General features: G+C 47.0%; 1 protein-coding gene and 2 non-coding genes across 11 annotated transcripts; all 3 read right to left on the bottom strand.

Annotated features, from left to right (window-relative positions):
- Positions 1-130: 130 nt before the first annotated feature.
- On the bottom strand, positions 131-20,444 carry AGBL5 (AGBL carboxypeptidase 5). Of its 9 annotated transcripts, none has more exons than XM_043983821.1 (17): positions 19,975-20,444; positions 18,965-19,029; positions 18,211-18,382; positions 17,639-17,802; positions 16,771-16,948; positions 16,353-16,531; positions 15,154-15,610; positions 14,492-14,661; positions 14,061-14,196; positions 13,171-13,373; positions 12,254-12,456; positions 3,575-3,682; positions 2,870-3,025; positions 1,950-2,062; positions 1,593-1,639; positions 933-1,142; positions 131-611 (listed from the first exon to the last, which is right to left on the bottom strand). In XM_043983821.1, the coding sequence occupies exons 3-17, from the start codon at positions 18,319-18,321 to the stop codon at positions 440-442; spliced, it is 2,607 nt and encodes an 868-aa protein (XP_043839756.1). In that variant the 5' UTR covers positions 18,322-18,382; positions 18,965-19,029; positions 19,975-20,444; the 3' UTR covers positions 131-439. The 9 variants fall into 9 exon arrangements, 7 of the variants coding, with proteins under 7 accessions (XP_043839756.1, XP_043839753.1, XP_043839750.1 ...); XM_043983818.1 differs by lacking the exon at positions 18,965-19,029 and adding an exon at positions 18,628-18,891 and having other exon boundaries at positions 933-1,066; positions 1,593-1,661; XM_043983815.1 differs by lacking the exon at positions 18,965-19,029 and adding an exon at positions 18,628-18,891.
- A 64-nt stretch (positions 20,445-20,508) lies between these two features.
- On the bottom strand, positions 20,509-20,581 carry TRNAA-AGC. Its single transcript has one exon. It is a non-coding gene; the product is annotated as a tRNA-Ala (tRNA).
- Positions 20,582-21,009: 428 nt separating this feature from the next.
- Positions 21,010-21,098, bottom strand: TRNAY-GUA. The gene is given in 2 exon segments: positions 21,010-21,045; positions 21,062-21,098. It is a non-coding gene; the product is annotated as a tRNA-Tyr (tRNA).
- Positions 21,099-21,327: the final 229 nt, after the last annotated feature.

Below are 21,327 nucleotides of genomic sequence, written 5' to 3'. Positions count from 1 at the left end.
TGATAAAGTCTGAAGCTAGATGGAGTGTGTGTGGTAGGGGATCTTTACACTACATTCAATCCTGTCCACCTTTCAAAATAGCAAACATTTCTCGAGTTTTTTTTTTCCAAACAACTTTTATTTCCTCAAAGTCTTCCCTATCCTATGAAACAAGCCAGAGGCAAAATCTGCCACTGAATAGGGCTCAGTGTAGGGGCTGATTCCTTTTCCAACCCGCCAATATAAAAAATATATATATATGGTCCCAAATTCCTGTGCTGTGGAGGGAGGGATGGGGCTGGGAGATCCCTGCTCCTTTGTCCTGCTCCAAAGTGGGCCCGGGACAATGAGGCTGACTCTAAGGAGCCATGGTTGTTACAGGGGGAGAAGCAACTCATTAGGGCATTTCCTGTGCCCTAAAACCATGGGAGGATGTCCTGCCATGGAGTCAGGGGCAATGTCATACTCTGGGAGATTGAGTGATTGGGGGGGGCTTGATGATAGAACAACCCTCAGGCTGTCCCAGTGCCCCCCCACTGTAACAAGTTGGGGGCTGGGAGCAAATAATGGGACTAGACAGAAATGAGGAAGCAGGGGCAGAGTGGGGCCGTGGGGGCCCAACCGGGTACAGCCTGTAACAGAAAAGAGGGAAATCAGGCTGATGAATTCTGTCCCTTCTCTACTCTCAGCCCATGAGGATCTGAGCTTTGCATAGTCTTGTGATTTGGGGTGGGTTGGGGGGTAGGATGGTTCTAAGGCCTTTCTCCTATGGGGGAGGGGAATCTCAGTTAAAGGTCATAATGCCTCAGTAGGAAAGTCAAGGAGGTTGAATTTTTCAGTGGGACTGCATTTGGACACTAGGGTGATAAAGGGAATGGGGAAAATTACGTGATCTAAATCAGGGTCAGAGAATCACGTTCCTGTGGAAGAGGGTCAGGATTCCTTGTGCTTACCCTGATGCAACAGAGCAGGATCCCGGCTCTGGCTCAGAGCTGTCCCTGGTCCGGGGGATGGGGGATGTGGGGCCCGAAGAGCCTCTCATCCCTCTGCCAGGCGGCGATGAGCCCCGGCCCAACCCGGGCCTAGCCTGTATGGATAGGGGGTGGCGCTGAGGGCTAGACTCTTCCCCTGAGCTTCTCACTTCCTGGACTTGATTCTGGCATCTCCATGGAGGGAGTGTGGTACAGTAGGGGATTAACAAAGGAACTAGGACTTAGAACTCCTGGGGACTGTCCCTAGCTGGGACAGGTAATAAGGGATTGGGGTAAAGGACTTTAGTCTGGATTATGCCTTCCAGGGTCTTACCCAGGGTGGGGATAGCAAAAGGGTCCAGGTGCTCCACAGTTTTGAGCCTCCGTGGCCCTTGCATGACAAGGGGCTGCTTGAGCAGAGAAAGCTCTCTACATGGGGACATGATAGGGTATATGCAGACCTCCCTCAGAGTTCCTCTACTCCTCAGCCCCTGCCAGGGGAGTTTATCCTGTTACCCAATCAGGTCTTGCCTATAACCACTTCTGCCAACCCAAAGGGGTTCAACACTAGCCTGGGGGCCTTGTCTGAACCCTGGGGTTGGTGGTATGGCTGCTCCTTGGAGCAGCAGCCAGAGGTGTTACCTGGGGAATCCGGGCCCCCTCCTGGTGGAAACTCTCCTCGGGCAGTTCTGGGCAGAAAGAGAGGATAGGCTGAAGGCAAGGACAAGAGAAGCCAAGGCTAGGAAGCTGAGGTTGGGGTATGATTGACAAAGAATGAAGCTATGGAAACTGGAATTATGAGTTGGGGAATTGTTGCTAGCTGTGAGGGGTGAGTAGATTGCTATGGTCTTTTTGGGGAATGCCCCAGATAAATTCCCCACTTGGGCAATAGGCCAGTGTTGGATATTCTCCCTCCCACTACCAGAATGGAAGATCCATTGGATCTGGGCTTTGTTAGGGCAGCTGTTCAGGGAACAAGAATAGGCTACAAAGTGTTACCTGCAGTCGAGCCCTGATGCAGGGGGTGCGAGACCCACTCCCCAGCAGTCCCTTCCCGATAACCATGACAGTTTCTGGTTTATCCCCTGCAGACAGGAGTGAGCAGCTACTCCCTAGGGATTAAGAAAAAATTATCACTGGAATGGGACCATGCTGAAGAGGTTCCAAGACTGCAGATCACAGCAACTGAAGGATGATTTTGAATCATTAGGGCATAGAGCCCTAATCTGGCTCTAGTCAGAATCTGGCTACAAAATAGTTTAGAGAAGTTGCTCAATCTTGAGTGTCACTTAGGTGTTCCAGGACCTCTAGTCATTACGAAAGTCAAACCTTAAGAATAAGGTTAGAATCCAGGACTGGAGAGGGTATCCGAGCTGGTAGCTAAGGTGGGAATCAATATATAGGCATGGGAATGGTGGTAGCTGCTGAAAAAGTGCTATCACACAGATGAGCCTCATTTGTTAACTCACAAAGAGGGGAGATACTTGTTCAGCCAAGTAGAAGTAGACAAAAGGTATGTGCACAAGGCTGTCCTCTCGTTTCTAGTGTCCGACCGTGACATTTATTTAGGTGTCAGAAACCCCAAGTGAATATCCCTGGGCAACTAGGAAAAAGTCCCTTATAGAGAGGGCTCAAATGTGACTAGGCATAATTCAAGGTCTGTTTTTAAGTCATAAAATTCCAATTGATTTTGGAGGAGATAAATGTTTTCATGCGGGGCATTAGGATAATCCAGGATTGTGACTAGGAGTACAACTGAGGCTTATGTAAGAAGGGATAGACCGGAGCCATATCCTATCAATAAGGAAGCCAGGCTAGGTAAAAAACTTGTCTATGACTATGTTGGTAAGACTGACTTGGGGCCACTGAGTGGAGGAATGGGGGGAAATTGTCACATAGCAGTGGTGTTAGGTACAGACCTGCTATACCAAGTGAGGTAGGCAGTAAGCAGGTGCCTATGTTTCTTGAAGGGGGTGGACCGGTACTAGGAGGAGTTGGGGGCGAGTCCAAGCTGCCTGTGGTAGGGCGATGGGTCAGTGGCTGCTGCCGCCGTCTCCTGTCCTGGCTTCGGGACTCTGAACAGAGATTGACAGAAGTGAATAAAAGGGCGAGTCAGTAGGGGGTGCTCTTCACTGCCCATCCTGCTCTCCTCACTGCATGATTTATTGGGGCCTGGGCTTTGTGTATAATGGTGTCCTTCTCTCCTGGAGTAACTCTTAGATGGAGAGGACCTCTCACAAACATTAGAGATTCAAAAGCAGAGGAGAGTTAACTTTTTTCCAGTTAAGAAAACTGAAGTATAATGCTAGGAAATGAACCCAGGATTTGTGCCTTCCATCTTGGTCCTTTCCTTGGGAGAAACCATGGCTTTGACTTTCCCAACTGCATCTTGAAAGTCTTTCCAGTGACCTAATCACAGGTTATTTAATATTGACATTTACAGTTTTGTCTCATCTCAAGCCCTTTTATCCTAAAGGGTCCCTTGGACAACCATTCCCATTGAGGACCCTCTTCCCTTTAGACTGCCACTACTGTCTCTTAAGACCATGCCTATTTATCAGATTGAATGTTACTCTGCATCCAATTTATAAACCTTTAGCTAACCTGGTTCCTATTTCTTTTACCTGCTCGGATTTTCCAGTCTGTAGTAACCCAGCTCTGCCCATGACCTTGTCTTTGCTTCCCTGCTGTGTTGCTGCAGTCCTCTCTTTCCTCTGGCGTGCTCCCTGCATCTGTCACACACAAGGAGGGGGACCCAGGGCTAGTTTCCTCAGTAGAGAAGAGGGGACCAGGACCGGCCAACAGAGGGTATAACTTTACCTAGACCTCCCAGAAAGCCAAATTCCATTTCTGTTCCCCTACTCTTTGACCTTCTGATTCAATGTCTATTCCTGGGCTCTTCCCTTTGTAGGCTTCTGGGATGAAGAAGGGGAGTACTGCTTGAAGGCATTTCCTGATCTTAATTGTGTTCTGAACTTTATTAGCTGGTACCTTCTCAGAAGAGCAAAGAGCAGCAGTGGCTTAGAAATTACACAGAGCAGCTAGAGAAGTCCCACCGATGCCAGCCTCAAATCTCTTTTCATCCTAGAGCTGACATTGTGCTAACCTGCGCTAACTGATTTTTCTGGATCGTTGTCTGTCCTGTTTTGAGGTTGCAGGGACTGTTGGGACTCAGGCAGTAGCTGAGAGGAGTGGAGGCTGCTGCCACTGTGGAGCTCCTTTCCACATTGTATTTGCTCCTAAGCTTCTGAGAGTGGATGTATTAAAAAAATGTAGTAAGGAAGAAACAGAAGTGAGATTGTTGGGGAATTCTACAACAGGTCACCTAGATCAAGGGTTCTTAATTTTTTTGTGTCAGACTCCTTTTCATTCTGTTGAAGCCTAGGGACTTCTCAGAATGTTTTCAAATGCATAAAACACATAGGATTACAAAGGAATTCTACTGAAACACGGCTTTCAAAATAATTTTTACTTGCTTTATAATGGCAGCATTCTTTGGGGGGGGGGCAATGAGGGTTAAGTGACTTGCCCAGGGTCACACAGCTAGCAAGTGTCAAGTGTCTAAGGGTAAATTTGAACTTGGGACCTCCTGAATCCAGGGTTAGTACTTTATCTACTGCACCACCTAGCGGCCCAAAATAATTTTTTTTTTTTTAAAGTTCACAGACCCCTAGGTTAAGAACTTCTGACCTAGAGGGCAACTAGGTAGCACAGTGGATAAAGCATCAGCCTTGGATTCAGGAGGACCTGAGTTCAAATCTGGCCTCAGACACTTGACACTTACTAGCTGTGTGACCTTGGGCAAGTCACTTAACCCTCACTGCCCCGCAAAATAAGTAGAAATTTAAAAAAAAAAGAAGAACCTCTGACCTAGCTAGAAGGCAGAGATAAATGAGAAGTTAGAAAATAGATCACAACTGGCATGGAGGCAAAGGGAAAGTAGTGAAAAGGGACTAAAGTCATCCAGAGATCTAAAATGAAGTTAAACTCCTGGCTTATCTAAATGCCAGTTTAATCCTTCAGAAGATGGGAGAAAGCAACAAGGGATGCTGCTATCTTGACAATTCTCACCAACAAGGATGGGAACCTTGGGGGTAGTGACTGTAAAACCTTAAAATTACTGACAAAGAGAAAAGCCCGGTTAGTCTGTATATTCTATTTTTGGAAAGATTTCAAAGGGTTCAGAAAAAGGTTAAGTAGAATCCCAGAACTTAAATGTCTATCAAGGTAAGTCAGTCCAGGAGGGCTACCCTGAAGAATAAAATCCTTAAGATGCAAAAATAAATAGTTCCATCAGGATGAATGGGGTTGTGTAAAGGCTCATGGAAATGCACAGGAAATTCATTGACCCACTTAGGTCATACTATAAGAAAGATAGATGTATAAGTTGGAAGCAAGGATGAATACCAGAGCGGCGTGATCCTCTGACATCAGTGGTAGGAGCCCCAAAGTTCAGGATAAGCTGAGTTAAGAGCTGAAAAAAAAATTGGGGGAAAAAGGAGGTAGGACCATTCATTGCCTAAGGGTTTGGGATAACAGCCAATGATAGACCACAGAACATATTTATCATATTCAACTTTGCATTTTTTTTCTCTGCCAGGGATCCTTGTGTTGGAAAGGACAGGACAGAAATAGTTAAAAGGAATTAGAAAACCAAGATAAACAGATACTAAGAGCATCTCAGCTATGCTGAGTTCAGGTCAGCAGTCTTCGCTGTGCCCCATCCCAGGTGGATGTTATTGCTAAGCCACTGAGTGATTTTGGAAAGACCAGGAGAGGTGCATCAGGATTGGCAAAGAGCCAGTGGTCCAGTTTTTAAAAGAAAAAGGAGAATAGGTTCCATAAACTGGAGGCCTGTGAGCTTGACTTCTATTCCTGACAGTATTCTAGAACGTTATTAAAGGGATAGTTTAAGAACATCTAAAAAAGGAAATGGTGATCATTGAGTCAGCATGGTTTCATTAAGAATATGCTTTTCCCCACTAAGTTTTCCAATAGGGTAACTAACTAGATTGGCAGATTGGGAATTCAACAGACAGGATTTATCTGTACTTCACAAAACATTTGACCAGCATTATGCTATTCTTATGGGAAAGTATTTAGAGGTGTGGGCTGGATGATATTACAGTGAGGTGTCTTATATGGTTGAATGACTATTTAAAGAATAGTGTTAATGGCTTAGAGGGAGGCCTTTAGTGGAGTTTACCAGGAATACATCAACTCCATACTATTTACATTTGCATCTGTAATTTAGATAGTATGTTTATCAGATTTGCAAATAAGGTGAAGCTGGGAAGGTTAATTAACAGGTTCCAGATACAAACAATAATAGCTAGTATATAGCACTTTAAAGTTTGCAGAATACTTGGTAGATGGTATCTTATTTGATCTGCAAAATACCCGTGTGAAGTGCATGCTACCATTATCCTCATTTTGGAGATGAGGAAACAGACTGAGCAAAGCTAAGTGATTTGCCCAAAGTTACACAGCTAGTATCTGAGGCAGAATTTGAACTCAGGTTTTACTCCAAGTCCAACACTATCCTAGTTGACTTGATAGGATGAAATGATGGGCTGAATTTAAAGGCCTGCATTTGAGTTGGGAGTAGGGAGGGGAAGACTAATTTCACAAAGAAGGAAGGAGACGTGTAGATAGCGGTTCATCTGGAGATCTTTGGGTTTTAGTAAACAATCTCAATATTAGACAACAGCAATCAAAAAAAGCTACTATGTTCTTGAGCTGCATTGAAAGACATCATATACAGAGAATACTCTTCAATTTGGAGTACGTTTTAGTAAAGCCATTTACAAACAATCCTATCCACAGGAGGGCAACTAGGATGGTAAAAGAACTGAATCCAGGCCACACCTAAGAGTATTGGTTGAAGGAATTGGGGATTTTTAGCTTGCAGAAGAACAGTGTTAGGGGTGGAGTAAACCTCCAGGGCTGTCCTGTGGAAGAGGCATCGGTCCTGTTGGTCCTAAAAGGAAGAACTAGCAGTTTATAGAAATTAGAGATTTTAGCTCACTGCTGCCCCAAAGTGGAATAGGCTGTCTTGGGTAGGCAGTGGGTACCCTGTTACGTGAATTTTAGGAGGCAGGTTGACCAGTTGTGGTTTTTTTTTGGTGAGGCAATTGGGGTTAAGTGACTTGTCCAGGGTCATGCGGCTAGTGTCAAGTGTCTGAGGCCGGATTTGAACTCAGGTCCTCCTGAATCCAGGGCTGGTGCTTTATCCACTGCGCCACCTAGCTGCCCCAGGTTGACCAGTTTTGGTGTATGTTATGAGTTGGATTAGACAACCACTGAGGTTTCCTTTAATTCTGAGATCCTGTTAGAGGAGACAGGTGGAGTTTGTAAGATGACATCCCTACAGAGGTTTCCATTTGTGGAGTTGGAAGAAGCTGGCTAAGTTGGTAGGTTGCCCACCTGACCACACAACTAAACTAAGAAGTGAACTCAGTCTTTTACAGGTTGCAGCTGTGATTATAGTTATCTGCCACAACTACTCTGGGCAGCTTGTCTTAGTCCTACCCACAGTGGTCAGAGCTGGGAATTTTGAAGTCTAGAACACTGGTGAATACAATAGATGTTGCCTTATATCATGGAATTACAGGTTCTGTGTTCCTTCTATTATACTTAGGTAGCAGGTAACCAAGACCTTAGCCATCCTGGACTAACTGCTTATATTGGCAAAATTGTGTTTGAGAGAAATTGAATTTAAGATCTGTAAGGAAAGAAGGCTAGATGCCAAACCCTCTGAAGTCAGCAAGAGATACTGGATCGTAAGTTAATTTTAGGGTCAGGAGTTCTGGATCCTGTCAAGATTGTACACATGATGGTAAGAAGGCCCCAAAGCTCCTAATGACTAGATAGACATTCATGTTCCTACCTCTGGGCATGGGATGAGCAGTATAGTGGTGGAGAAAAAAGCACTAGATTTGGAAACATGATCCCAAATCCTGCCTTTACAATAGACTAATCACAACTTCTCTGGGCATTAGTTTCCTCATTTGTAAATTGAGGGACTCAACTGGATAACCTCTAAGATTCTTTCCAATTCTAAATCTGTGATCTTTCAACTGTGGGCTGAAGGAAAAAAAATTTCAGATGACAACCATTTTCTAGCTGATGGTATTTGTCTTGTGAGATGCTAGGGCCTGCAATCCAGCAGTCTCTATCACAGGGAATAAGGTAATCAGTAAGTCAACAGTCATGCTTTTATTGGGAAATTGACCAAGCATAGAGAAACAATTAAATTTGGCAGGAGTCAGAGATTCTTGGCCACAGCCTAAAGATACAGGACATTATCCACTGTCATTGGTGCAGAAAGGCCAGGATCCTGGCAACTCTCTACAGTTTCTCTTAAGGCTACAGTGGAGACATTACTCGGCTGTTCATTAAAGTGGACATGGTTAGTAACTAGAAAGAATACAGAACTGGAGACAGTGAGATAGGCTTGGAGACGATCTGAATCAACCACACATAGGTGTTAGCTGAAGGGGATTGATTTTTCTGAAAATGTGTACAGGGCTCTGCACCTGTATCATTAAAGCTAACAAGAAACAACTTTTGAAATGACAGTGGTATAAGGACCAAAGTTTTTCTCTTAAGTCAAGGAGAAGGTGGAAGAATTAGGCTATGGTAAATGGCATTTGACTATAAAACCCAAGAATTCTGCCTGAGGCATTAAAGTTGCTGGGAGACTTTGAGCATAGACTGTTCCTGAGCCACAACTTGACTTTTATTCTATAAATGAGCATCTCAATGGGGCATGGCTCAGTAGTAGAGCAAAGGTTTGCCCATGTCACTTTCCTACCAAAGGAGCTCCAATGACTTTCTGTTGCCTTTAGAATAAAATATTAACTCCTCTGTTTGACACCAAATATCCTTCAACATCTGGTTCCAACCTCTGTGCCCAGGTTGATCACATACTACTCTTTCTCACCCACTTTGGTACAAACTGGCTAGCTGTGCCATTCCTTGTACATGAAATACTTATGTCATACCTGTCCCTATGGGGGACAGCTTTCCCTCCTTATCTCTGCCTCTTGGAGACCCCAGATCCCGGGTCACTTCCTGCAAGAGGCCCTCACTGATTACCCCAATTGTTAGTGCTCCTGAGATTACTTGAAATAATCTTGTATTTTATCTCTCTCTATAAGCACTGCATCTCTCCCCTTGCCCTTCCCCACTACTCTCCCCCAACTCCCATCCACACAGAATATAAGCTTTTCTATTTGTCCCCACAGTGCCACGAATATACTAGGTGCTTACTGATTGATGAGCACATGCTGCTTGATCCCTGTTGTCTCCATAATGTGAACTTGAGGACAGAATGACTAGAATGACAAAGGAGCTTGGGCTGCAAAATGTGGGGGAGCTTCAAGGTGGCATTTTCAACTAATACCTAAAAAAAAAAAAACTCTTGCAGACCTTCACTCTTCTATGACACCACAATTCCTAGTTCCTCTCTTAATTGGGCCCTTGATACAAGCTAGAAACCTTCCAATCTGTCATCCAGGTGGAAAAAAGAAAGGGAAAGCCTGGACTTCCAGAGCTCTCTTAATCCTGGCAATAAGTAGTTATGGGCTGGGGTTCTAGGGTCTGTTTTCAACAGCTCTGTTCTTCAAGGTCATGGGATGACATTTTAGGATAATGAGCTGATATTTCTGTTCTGAGGGAACAAGGCTTGTTCATCTGGAATCACAACAGAAACAGTGGTGACAGCAGTGCTTTCCCCTCATGTTCCCTCTACCTACCACCTAGTAGAGTCCCCTCAGCTGAGTGTAGCTGCTCTACAAAAGCTTTCAGCTGCATTAAGGCTTGAAGGGTCCTTCAGAGTGAGAGATGCCCCCCCCCACCCCCACCTTACTAGCTTTTGCCCTGGATACCACAAAGGCCTTGTGTCAGGGCTCAGTTTTTAGTCTAAAGGAGCCTCGCTTTTACAAAAGCATTTACAGGACACACCCTCTCCATTTCACAGAGATTAAGTTACTTGCTCAGGATCACAAAGTTCTGAAAAGCCACGGTATCTGAACCCAAGTCTCTCCCAAATCCAAGTCCAGGGCTTTTCCTACTACACTGAGAGCTTCCCCTCAAACTCACTTCTAGGCTGGCACCATCCAAAAGGTCAGGGGATGAGTTTCAGCTGAACGCTCCTATCTATAATAGAATTGCTGGGGTGGAAGAAGCTGGTCTGCCTGTTCTCTCCCTGAAGGTCCCTTCCCTCCACTCTGATTCCATGTTTTTGTCCTGGATACATAGTAACCTTGTGAATTCTCCCTTGCCCAGAGCAGTACCGTGGTTACTTCCTCCTAGGCAGCAGCCACTCTTCGGTTTGGCAGATAGCTTTCTATGATGCAGTAAGCCAGATCAATTGGCCTTTGCTATGAGACTGGGGATTCCAATGCGGGAGGCCAAGCCAGTGGGCCTGGCTCTGGAGGCATTAGGTCTCATGCACAAACTCTTCAGGTGCCATCTGTGGACACCGAAGAGTAAACAAAACACATCACTATGAGAGTTTTAGAGATGAAAAAGTTGAAGGTCAGAAAGTTTAATTTACTTTCCCAAGGCCACACAATTAGTTAAGTGGCAGAGCTGGGACTGGAACCAAGATCTGATTCCTATAGTGGGAACTCTTTCCACTACACTGTGCCCATCCACTATACTGTGGTATGGGAGGAATGAGAGCTAAGAAGTCTTCAGGGAGGGGTTCCTCTCTTGAGCAAAGAACACTTTCCTGAGTTGAACTTAAAGTAACACTGGCCCAGAAACCTTCATAGTGTGGATCAGCTGTAATAATCCAAAAGCCACACATGACACTGATTAATGGTCTAAGGGTTCTTAACCTGAGGCCTGGAGAAATTTAAAATTAAAAAAAAAAATGTTTTTTGGATAACTATTTCAATAGCACTTGGTTTCCTCTGCAAATCCTGTTTTACTTTATGCATTTAAAAACACTATTCTGATAAGGGTTCCACACTGCAGAAGGGTCTGTGACACACAAAAAGTTTAAGAACTCTTAGTCTAACCTATTTCTAAAGTTATGAATTACTTCCTTACTCCTTGTTTGAGGATACTCTAAAATTCATCAAATCGGAGATCTCTAAAAAACTTTAGAGGTTACAGAGGTCAACATCCATTTTACAGATGAGGAATCAAATGTAGAATGGTTAAGTAACTTGTCCAAAGTCTCCCAGGGAGCAAGTGGCAGAGCCAGGATTTGAACCCAGGACTGTTTTTCTATTACACACTGTTGCCTCCCCGTGACTTCCTTTTTTTCTCCTCCCAATAACCCAGCCTCTTTCTAAGAAGACAAATGTTTAGATCTCCCATTATTTTTATGGGCCTGCCATATTAGGCAACACTTGTGGACACTGAAGCACATCTAAATAATTATAACCATAGTGGGGAAGAGGGGGAAGCAAGAGTCTAGCTTTTTGGATTAGAATAGACAATACTTGAGGTCAGCCCCTTCACTTTTTTGGGGGGCAGGGCAAATGAGGATTAAGTGACTTGCCCAAGGTCACACAGCTAGTAAGTGTCAAGTGTCTGAGGCCAAATTTGAACTCAGGTCCTCCTGAATTCAGGGCTGGTGCTTTATCCTCTGCGCCACCTAGCTGCCCCCAGCCCCTTCTATTCCGGAGGACTTGCAGTGCTTCTGTCTCAGTCTTTTTGCCTAGGCTCCAGAGCCAGAAGTAGCTCCAATTCTCAGGAACCTTGAGATAGTGTCATCATCTCACAGTTCTGCAACTTTAGATAAAGTGCCTGCTTTTATCCTGACCACAAAGCAGCATACTAAAATCCTTGATTTAGAGATTACATGTCTCAATATCAGTTAGCTAGCATTCCCTTTTTTTTTTTTTTTGGTGAGGCAATTGGGGTTAAGTGACTTGCCCAGGGTCACACAGCTAGTAAGTGTTTAGTGTCTGAGGCTGGATTTGAACTCAGGTACTCCTGACTCCAGGGCCGGTGCTCTATCCACTGTGCCATCTAGCTGCCCCTAGCATTCCCTTTTGTCAGAGGGCTTGTCTGGTTTTCAATACGTGCTGGGGCCCTGTGGTTCTTTGGACTCTTGAAAGAGGTGCCTAGGACCCCTACCCATGGTCATAGGTCCCAGTCTGTGGCCCCCATGCTGCAAGGAAAACCAAGGTCTCAGGACAAGCTACAGATTCTGCTGTAAATCGGTTTTATTGGTTTATCCCTTGGCTCAGGCCCAAGAATGAGTCTTCAGGGCTAATTTTTCCCCCAGCAACACCAGAGAGAATGGAACATTTGCCCCAGGGGCTTCCTTATCAGCTTACCTCTAACAGGGCCCAGCACCCGATGGCTGCCTTTCTGGGTGCCAAGGCCCAAGCCTGGTAGCCCTGTGGACCGACTGCTATGAAAGGGAAAGCTGGGTGAAGTTTTGATCTGTGGAGAGTTTTGTTGGCTACTGCCACTGGTACCAGTGCTGAAGCTTCGGGCCCGGCTCAGGGTGTTTTCAGAGCACGATATAGGCAAACCACTGCAAGGAAGCAGACAGAACAGGGGAAATTAGGGATGGATACATTCCAAGTCTTTCAGCCTCCATGTCTTCCCCTAATGAAGAATCAATGGAAATTATTTTTGGATTAAGGAACATAAGGCACCAATACCAAGGGAGAGGAAAAAGAAATCTTCTGCCCCTTGATTAACTACCAAACACATTTCATGTAGACCCTCCCAATGTGGGGTACGCTGTTAAGGAAGTTACAAGTAGCCTCCTGTGGCAAATGTGGCCTCCTGTGGCCACTCGGAAAGGTTAATAGCTCTACCTTTTTGGGAAGTCCCTGCCTCATTCCCCTTGTCTGCCTTATTGTTTCCCTAAAGTAGGGTCTCTCAATCTGACAGGCAACCAGTTATTGTGGATTTGAATTCATGACACCCTTTCCCCCTCCTAGAAGCATCCTATGGTAAACATTAGTTGTAAAATTAAATGTGTTCTAAGTACTTATACATTCCTTGAGATAGCTGAAACCTAGGGGCTGCCCTAGGTGGTGCAGTGGATAAAGCACCGGCCCTGGATTCAGGAGGACCTGGGTTCAAATCCGGCCTCAGATACTTGATGCTTACTAGCTGTGTGACCCTGGGCAAGTCACTTAACCCTCACTGCCCAGACCAAAAAAAAAAAGATAGCTGAAACCTCAAAACCAATTAACTTCTACTTTCCCACCCTTTCCTCCCATCCTGTTATCCTTACTTGGGGCCTTTTGGTGGGGTTCGAGAGCCTCTCCTTTTGTTGATGCCTACATTAAGGCTGTTACCTACACCTCTGCTGTTACGAACATGTCTCAGCATCCAGGCTCTCAAGTTGTTGAGGCAGCTGTGCTCTGACAGGACAATTCGTGGCCAGGGATTGCATTCTGCCATGTCCAGGGCTGCAATGGCCACAGCCCGCCCTACCTGCCAAGGGAGTTCAAGTCAGCTCAGTATTAGGGAGCTTCATACCATGTTTAATAGCAAAGAAAGTGATGCTGGCAACATTCCTGATTTGGATGACTCTAACTTAGCCTCTGCCCCAGAGTACTTTGGTTGTAGCATATGCTAAGAGGGTCACTGCCCCTCATTTGCAGCCATAGTGGATCCCCTAGCAAAGCTGAGACTAAAGTTCTTTGTCTTTAATTTTTTCCTTTTCATACTACTGCTTTTATGAGTTGCTATCTCAGGAATTAAGCCAGATGGCAGCACTCTCTGTTATGAGATGAGTGACCCTCAATGGCTTAGAGTACAAGGGCTTGTAGAATATAGGAGGGAACAAAGCTCTTCTTTCCTATTCCTGTGGAGCCTCCTGTGAGGCCAGCAAAGACATACACATCCTTGTATGATCAAAGGAACAGCTTAGAAAGACAAGGTAGGATGAGATAAGAGTATGGACAGAGGTGAGCTCCCAAAACGGGAAGAGATATTCAGTTAAAGCCCTCCTGGCAGTACTGGGGAGTGAATATTCAACGCCCCATTATTTGGAAAGATCCAACCAGAGCCCTAGTGGCAGTATCAGCTCTCCATAAGACTTTAAGTCAAGTGAATTAGTGTAGGCTACCCATGGCTTGAGGCTACCCTACCTTTGCTTCTACCTCCATGGATCATTACCTGCTCAAACAGCTCCACAGTGTATCTGGAACGGAAGGCAGGTGGGGGAGGGGGGCTGGCACGCCCATTGTCGTGGCAGGCAGCAGGGATGCTATTTACTGAGCGTCCAGTGTTGTAGTTGCATTCAAGTGTGTAGCTAAGACACAGAGACTTTTATATCACTACTCTGGACAGACGACACGTAGCTTGAATATACTAAAGTGGTCAAGGGAAAGATTAAGGGCTATTTCCCAATGAGCTTACAATGACCCCAGATACTATACCCTCCAAACTAAGCTATGAAAGGCAGGCCCACAGAAAGGCCTTTCTTCCGAGATGCCTTGGCCTATCACAATCCATTTCCCCCATTCCCCTCTCAAGGCTGGGTGTGGGTACTCCTAAGAGAACATATCCAAAGGCTGCCGCCCTATTTTCCCAGTATACACCCCAACCTGTGGATGATCCCTGAGGCTTTGTAGATGGCAACTCGCCCACTGCCCTCCTTAGACTGGCCATCTCGACGATCCCGAGCATACATGTTCTTCTCTGAGAAATTGCAGCCTTGGAAGTCAAAGTGTGCTGAATTCAGGGAGATAAGCTTTGGATACAGCATATTTTCCACCTATTTGGGATGAAGGGCAAGCTCAGAAGGTGTTGTGGTAAAGAGAAGGAAATAAAAAGTAAAGAGAAGGCAAGGGCCAAGTCACTGCAGTCAATAGAAAACAGATACTACCAGAATCATCAGTATCAAGTTAATCCTTCCTGAATTCTCACTGTGTATGTGGTTTTGTACTAGATTTTTAAGGAAGGTACACATGGCTAAATCAACACAGTATAATTTCTTTTCCTACTTCTGTCCCTCCCCCCAGTATTTTCCATTTGGCTCCCATTAGAAAAGGCTTCATTTCTTTTACAGTTTTGAAAAGCCTGGTCCTTAGCACCAAAACCCTGATTTAAAGAATGCCCTATAATTCCAGATTTTCAGATTTATCGCCAGCTGCCCCCACAAGCTCCACCCCAAGCTAATTTTCTTTCTAAAGTGGCAAGTCCGTGGCTATTCTTCCCTTAACTCCTAATGCATATCACATTCCCAGGCCAGTTTCAAGGTTCCTACCTGGGCACTCTCATCACTGAAGCTATTTCCATACATGAAACAGCCCCTTTTAGAGGCATGTCCATGTAAGTCCACATAGTAGGCCACCCCACTCTCCTTGGGGGGGATGGTTTCAGGGGCTGGCTCCACCTCACCAGATTCTGATTCCAAAAACCACAAGCTATTGGGGTCCTGGCTTGCTGGCTCAGTTTGGGTCCAGGACTCAGGATTGTCCCCATCAGTTGAGAGTCCAAGGTCAGCCTCATTATGGAGATTGTCGGTTTTTTCAAGTTCAGAAAGAGGACCAGGTGGGGCTGAGGGCTGGGAATTGGGCTGGTGGTCAGAGGGAGTGTGGGGATTCAGACGTGAGTGCACATGGTGGTAGAGCAGCACTGCCTTAGCCCCATAGATGGCTGGGTGCAGGACTGCATCTGGCTTTAGATACTGACGGTTCAGGTTCACTCCTCGTGAGTCTGTCCTGTGTGGGAACAAGGGGTAAGTTGGAGTTCTGGAAAGCTGGGGTGGGAAAACAGAGACTGGGGTGAGTGGCATAAGATATAGGAGGCAGGATAGAATCCTATAGGATAGGATTATCCTAGAGTTTGAATAAGTCTTAAGTAGAAAAGCCAAAGAAGGAAAAGGATTGAGGAGAGCCTCACCCCAGGGCTTCAGAAACTGGAGAACAAAACCAGACCTTCTATAGCTCCTGGTATTATCAACGTAATCATTCTTGATCTTTCCATGCATGCTTGGCATTGCACTAGGTGTTTTGGAAAAGTGTATGTGACTAAATCAACATAATATACATTGCACTGCTACTGGTGTCTGAGAATAGTTCTCCACATCCAGGTGACCCTACATCTTTCTTCCTTCCCACTCCTTCCCAAAGCTCCAGGAAAGTGCATTGTTTCTCAGGACAATGGGGCATTCACTCTTTTTTTTTTTTTTTAAAGTGAGGCAATTGGGGTTAAGTGACTTGCCCAGGGTCACACAGCTAGCAAGTGTTAAGTGTCTGAGGCTGGATTTGAACTCAGGTACTCCTGACTCCAGGGCTGGTGCTCTATCCACTGCGCCACCTAGCTGCCCCCTGCATTCACTCTTTAAGATGTAGGAGAGTAGTGAAAGAAGGACAGAGTAAATTTGTACCTCATCATGACACCATGACATTTATCAAGAGAACTACTGATGATCAGGAGAGGTGATGGGGGAGTTATTCTTACCTATAGTGACCCCGTACCACACCATCTGGGTTCAACATGGGAATCAGCTTAAAGACAAAAAGACGACGTAGGGTCTGGGCACGAGGGTCATCAGGTCGAAGGATAAAGTCCAAAAAACCATTAAAGACAAAACTAGATGGTGTCTCCCCAGGATGCACTCTGCTACTCAAGAAGAATATCTGTGATAAAGAGGAGAGCAATAATTAGGACTGTCAGTTCTGATTCTATTCCAATGGCAGAAGGACATAGCCTAGGTCCCAGCTGGGGCTATGAGAGCAAGGGGTCTGAGCTGTCATTCGTGCCCTAGACTAAGACTGGAGAAGCTGAGTAGAGATACATGGTCCAACACATGGCCTCTCCCATGACACTTGTTGACTGAGAAGAGCCAATTTCCTACCTTTCTTTCCTCCCCACTCACCCTCTTGCCTGAGAAACAGAATGGCCGGGGTGTGCTGGTATCAGGAAATAGCTGCTCCAGACGGGGTTCTCTTTCATCTCGAAGCCCATGACAGGAACTCACAGTCAGCAGATCTACACGAAGTCCATCCAGAGAGTTGCAAAGGAGTTCTCGGTGGTAATAGATGGAATCTAAGGGGCTGCGAGGATAAGGGTCATCAGACCATGGGAATCCCCCAATGTCTCAAGAAGGGACAGCCCACATTTGCAGAAGGGAATTAAGGTAGAAAAAGGAAGACAAACTACTTGGTCCCCAAATCCCACACCTTTGTAACTTAGAAATTGAATGCAAAGTTAATGAAATGATAGAAACAGAAAATGACACAAAAGTGGATCCAGGACAAAAATCTAGGAAAAGAGGTACATATGCTGACATAAAGGAAGCTCTCTCTCCACAGGGCAAAGAGTTGGGAACAGCTCATGGCCAGTGGCCTTTTCTTTGGTTTGCAGCTTCTCAGAGAGAGAGATTCTCTCTCAGGCATGAGTGAGTCCATACTGGCAGCAATGACATAGAACATATTCTGAACACATAGGAGTCAGTGAATAGATACTTGCTTGATTGGGGAAAAAAAAGGAATTCAGTCCTTTTTTTTGGCTAAGGCAGTAGGTGGTGTGAACTAGGCAGGAAAATAGGAGGTGAAGATGGTAGGAATGGCATGATGAGATAAAGGCAACTGAAACTCCTGTCTCAAGGGAGCCAATGGTGGTACACAACTATACAGAGAAAAAATGAATTATCAGTTGAGCACTATTAGGGCAAATCTCAGGAGAAGCAGAGGCAGTGTTTGATCCCAGTACTCTGTGGAGGGAGAAAGGGCAGGACATAACACCTGCTAAGGGAAGGATGGCTCTCCAGAAAGCGCTGGTCTAGCTGGTTCAGCAGATCCTGGCAGTCACTGTAGGAGAAGGGGTAGCAGAAGGCGAAGAAGGTGGTGGCCCCACGACCCTCCACGAAGCGGTGCACAAAGGATAGCACAAACTGTGTTTCTGTCATCTGAGGAGAAAGAGGAAGAGGAAGAAGAAGAAAGGGCAACCAATTACTACCCCCACAGATACTTAATTCAGTATCGGCTACTAGTCTTTTTTAGCCCACCAAACATCTAGCCCTTCAGCATCACTGCAATAGCAAACAATTTCTCAGTTTCACAGTTGAGAATATGCCACCTGTCTCAATGTAGCTACTTGCCTTAGCAACCAGAGCTTTCACTGCCACCCCATACACTGGAATCCAAGGCCCATTAAAGGCTATAGATATAGCTTGGGTTTAAAGCAGAGGGTCAAAGTAGAGTCCTTTCTTCCTGGTTCATTGTACCAAAGAACAATTTCTTGCTCTCAAGGGATCTTTGTACCCCACTTTACTCGCTACAGCAATATAGTCCTTTCTTCTGTGTGGAAACTATACCTCAAAGGTGGGCCTGTCACGTATTCGTTCCCAACGAGGTCGAGTGGGTAACGTCCGCACGAAGGGTGCCATGCCCTGGGAGTACAGTTTGCTTTGCTTGTTCATGTTCATGATGTTGATCTTTATGAGCTTTCCTGGAATCCCTCCCCGGACACTGAAGTAGAACCATGATCTAATGGGGTAGAGTAGGGAGAGACAAGCCTTTAAGGGAGAAGGATGAGGTAGCAGGAGGAATGGAGCAAGGCAGGTTAGTAGAAAGAATGGGAAAAGGCTGTTCTAAGGGGATGAGAAGTAGGGCATTGTAAAACTGTGAGGAGAGCCAAGTAGGTCCCTGGGAGGACAGGTAGGAGAGTAAGGCCAAAGGAAGTATGGCGCTGGGTTTCTGCATATTCCCTCCCCTTGACCCCAGCTTCATACCTGTTCCCATTCTCATATTCTGTTTCAGCACAATCAGGCCGTGTCCACACGTTGAATTCGTAGTCAGAGGTAGAGGATACTCCGCCGGTGGTGGGGGCTGAAACCCCACTCCCGCCCCCCTCCCCTTCACTAGCCACAGAATCCACCTTCTCCACATGGGCCAAGTTCCCTGAGTCAAAGCGGGAACTGAACAGCAGTCCCCCACAGCGCAGCTCCATGGTGGGGCTGGGTAAGCATCCTCCTGCCCCAGACTGGCCCTGAGAGCTAAGGGGGTAGGATGGGGATAGGGAAGGAAGGAGGGGGAGGAGAGGGAAGAAGACAAACTGTGAAAACTGACTTTGTTAGTCTCTGGGGTTCTGAAGGTGCTTTCCAGTACTTCAAGAAAACCGGGAAGCAGCTTTGCTATAGAACACCAAAAGGAGGAGTTAACCACCATGTACTCTGGACTCGGGGTTGTGACCTAACCCCATTATGCTACTGCACAAGCTATTCCAATCTCCAGGCCCCAGGGGCTTCCACCCCTGGGAGGGTATATTGTTGATTAAACCACGCTGAGAACAGGAGACTCAGAGCCCCTTTCCCGCCCAAAGTCTTCACAGTGTAATGAGATCGGCCTCAATGCTAGGGAGGACACCCCAACTCCAATGTATGGGGGGGGGATTCCCCGAGGGCACCCCCCCCCAGCCCCAGGCACAGTCGGGCGCCACTTTAAGGGAGGAGTCAAGCTTCACCTCGGAGTCCCTTCCCCCCTCTCCTCTCCCCCCTCCCCCGAGTGGATCAGCTTAACCTGGAGAGACACTTCTGCAGCCTCCCGGGCCCTGCTTCCCATTGCTTTCCACCAATTGTGGAAAAGGTAGAACAAGGGCGGCTTATTCCAGGCACGAGGAAGCGGGGCAGGGGTCGTCCATGTCATCGAGCAGCTCTACACCTCAACTCCAGCAGGGGTATTGGGTCTGAGCCCGGGCGGGGCTGCCCTCCCTGGGGCCCGGCGGTTGAGAGAGGGGCTGCAAGCCCCGAGCCCAAATCAAATCAATTAATTCCCCAAAGGGCCGAGAGGGCAGGAGTGGAGCGCAGCCGTCCAGGCACTGGGAGTGGGGCGGGGGACGAGGGCACACCTTCCAACGCGGACCGGCCCACCTGCCGGCCCAGGCGCGGGAAGCGGGGTCGGGCGCCTGGCTCTGGGCTCGGGGACAAGCGCGGGACCCCGCGGGCAGAGCCGGCTGCCGGAGCGACGGGGGCGGGGCCGGGGAGGTATCCCAGGAGGGGGCTCCGGGCCAGAGGGGCCGAGGGGGGCGGGGCCGGGGGCTGAATCGGGGTCGGGGAGCCCAGCCGCAGAGAGCCCCTCACCTCTCTCGGGGCCGGCGCTCCCGTTCCTCCTCCCGTCAGTGTGGCTGCGCCTCCGGCCCCGGCTCAGCGCCCGGGCCCGTCTCCCAGGACCCAAACAAAACGGGAGCGCCGCGGCGCCGGGACCCCGCTCTGCCAGGAAACAACAAGCCATCCGCCTATTGGCCGCTGGCGCAGCTGCCCACCCACCCAGCAACACTCACTGCCATTGGTCGAGGCGTGGGGGTCTTTTTCTCCCCTCGCGGTCGCTGGGGTCTCGGTTCCCCGGTAAAGTAACGTCTTGGGGTTCGCAGCCATCCAGCTCTCGAGAGAATTCCACTCGAGTCTGCTGCTCCGGAGGCGGTTAACAGTCATTGGGGCGGGGTTGGAGCACCGAACAACGGAGTGGAAAAATAACCGCTTTTTATCAGTTATTTCCGCGATAAGAAGAAAATAAGAACAAAACTAGTTACAAGCTCTTAAGTCGGCTTTGAATTCTCGGGTAGGGGCGTCCGAAAACACGCTCCAGAGACAAAAATGGGAAATAAAAAAAAAAACTGGAGGATGCGGGCATCGATCCCGCTACCTCTCGCATGCTAAGCGAGCGCTCTACCATTTGAGCTAATCCCCCACTTGCTTTTTTTGCGCTTCCCTTTTCCTTAGGGTAGACAGTCCAGTCACTCCACCGCTTGCCCCACCTCCTTGGTGATCCTCGGAGAACTATTGAGGCTCCACTGCAAGGAAACGGGGGTTTTCGCTGGCGTGTGGGATGAAAACACAATAAGTCTACCAAAAGAATTAGCAGAAACACAAACCCAGAAGTAGGACTCCCCCGACCATGACACAGCCAGAATCGGCCTTCATACGCTTGATATCGTAGCACTTATCCAAGGACACATCCCTATGTGTCCTGTGCTCAGTTAAATGGAAACAGGTTATTTTGGGTAAAAAGGAAAGGTGCATGCAAACACATACATTACATATACTAACCCGGTTAATTAAATGAATTACGTTAATGAAGCAGCCAAGAAACGGGAGAAAAAGAAAACGTTAGGGAAGTCCTTCGAGCCGGAATCGAACCAGCGACCTAAGGATAACCAGAGTAATTCCACTACAGTCCTCCGCTCTACCAACTGAGCTATCGAAGGCCTCGCTGGCGTAGGCCTTCTCCTGACTTCTCTTAACTTTACAGGGCGGTGTGCTCCGTTTCCTTTCTCAACCGACTTAGTTTTCCTGACTGGCCCCGCGAATTTGAAATAATCCTTCCGGAAGGTGTTCCTGAAGGAAAGTGCTCGGTTTTTATGAATACTATTTTCTCTAGCCCCACAGCAGCCCCTAAAAGGACTTTTCCCTAGTCATCTACTGAATTGCACACGC

The sequence above is a fragment of the Dromiciops gliroides genome, chromosome 2 (genome assembly GCF_019393635.1).
Source record: "Dromiciops gliroides isolate mDroGli1 chromosome 2, mDroGli1.pri, whole genome shotgun sequence".
NCBI classification, from domain to species: domain Eukaryota; kingdom Metazoa; phylum Chordata; class Mammalia; order Microbiotheria; family Microbiotheriidae; genus Dromiciops; species Dromiciops gliroides.
Note: the sequence above shows the minus strand (reverse complement) of the source record. Positions and strands in the feature narration are given on the sequence as shown.

Coding starts and splice junctions, on each gene's coding strand:
- AGBL5 (XM_043983815.1), bottom strand. CDS start 18,845: ATGGAGCTGCGCTGTGGGGGACTGCTGTTCAGTTCCCGCTTTGACTCA. Junction 18,383..18,627: donor GAATATGAGAATGGGAACAG/GTATGAAGCTGG, acceptor CTACCCCATTAG/ATCATGGTTCTACTTCAGTG. Junction 12,457..13,170: donor ACCCCACCAAAAGGCCCCAA/GTAAGGATAACA, acceptor GCTTCCTTGCAG/TGGTTTGCCTATATCGTGCT.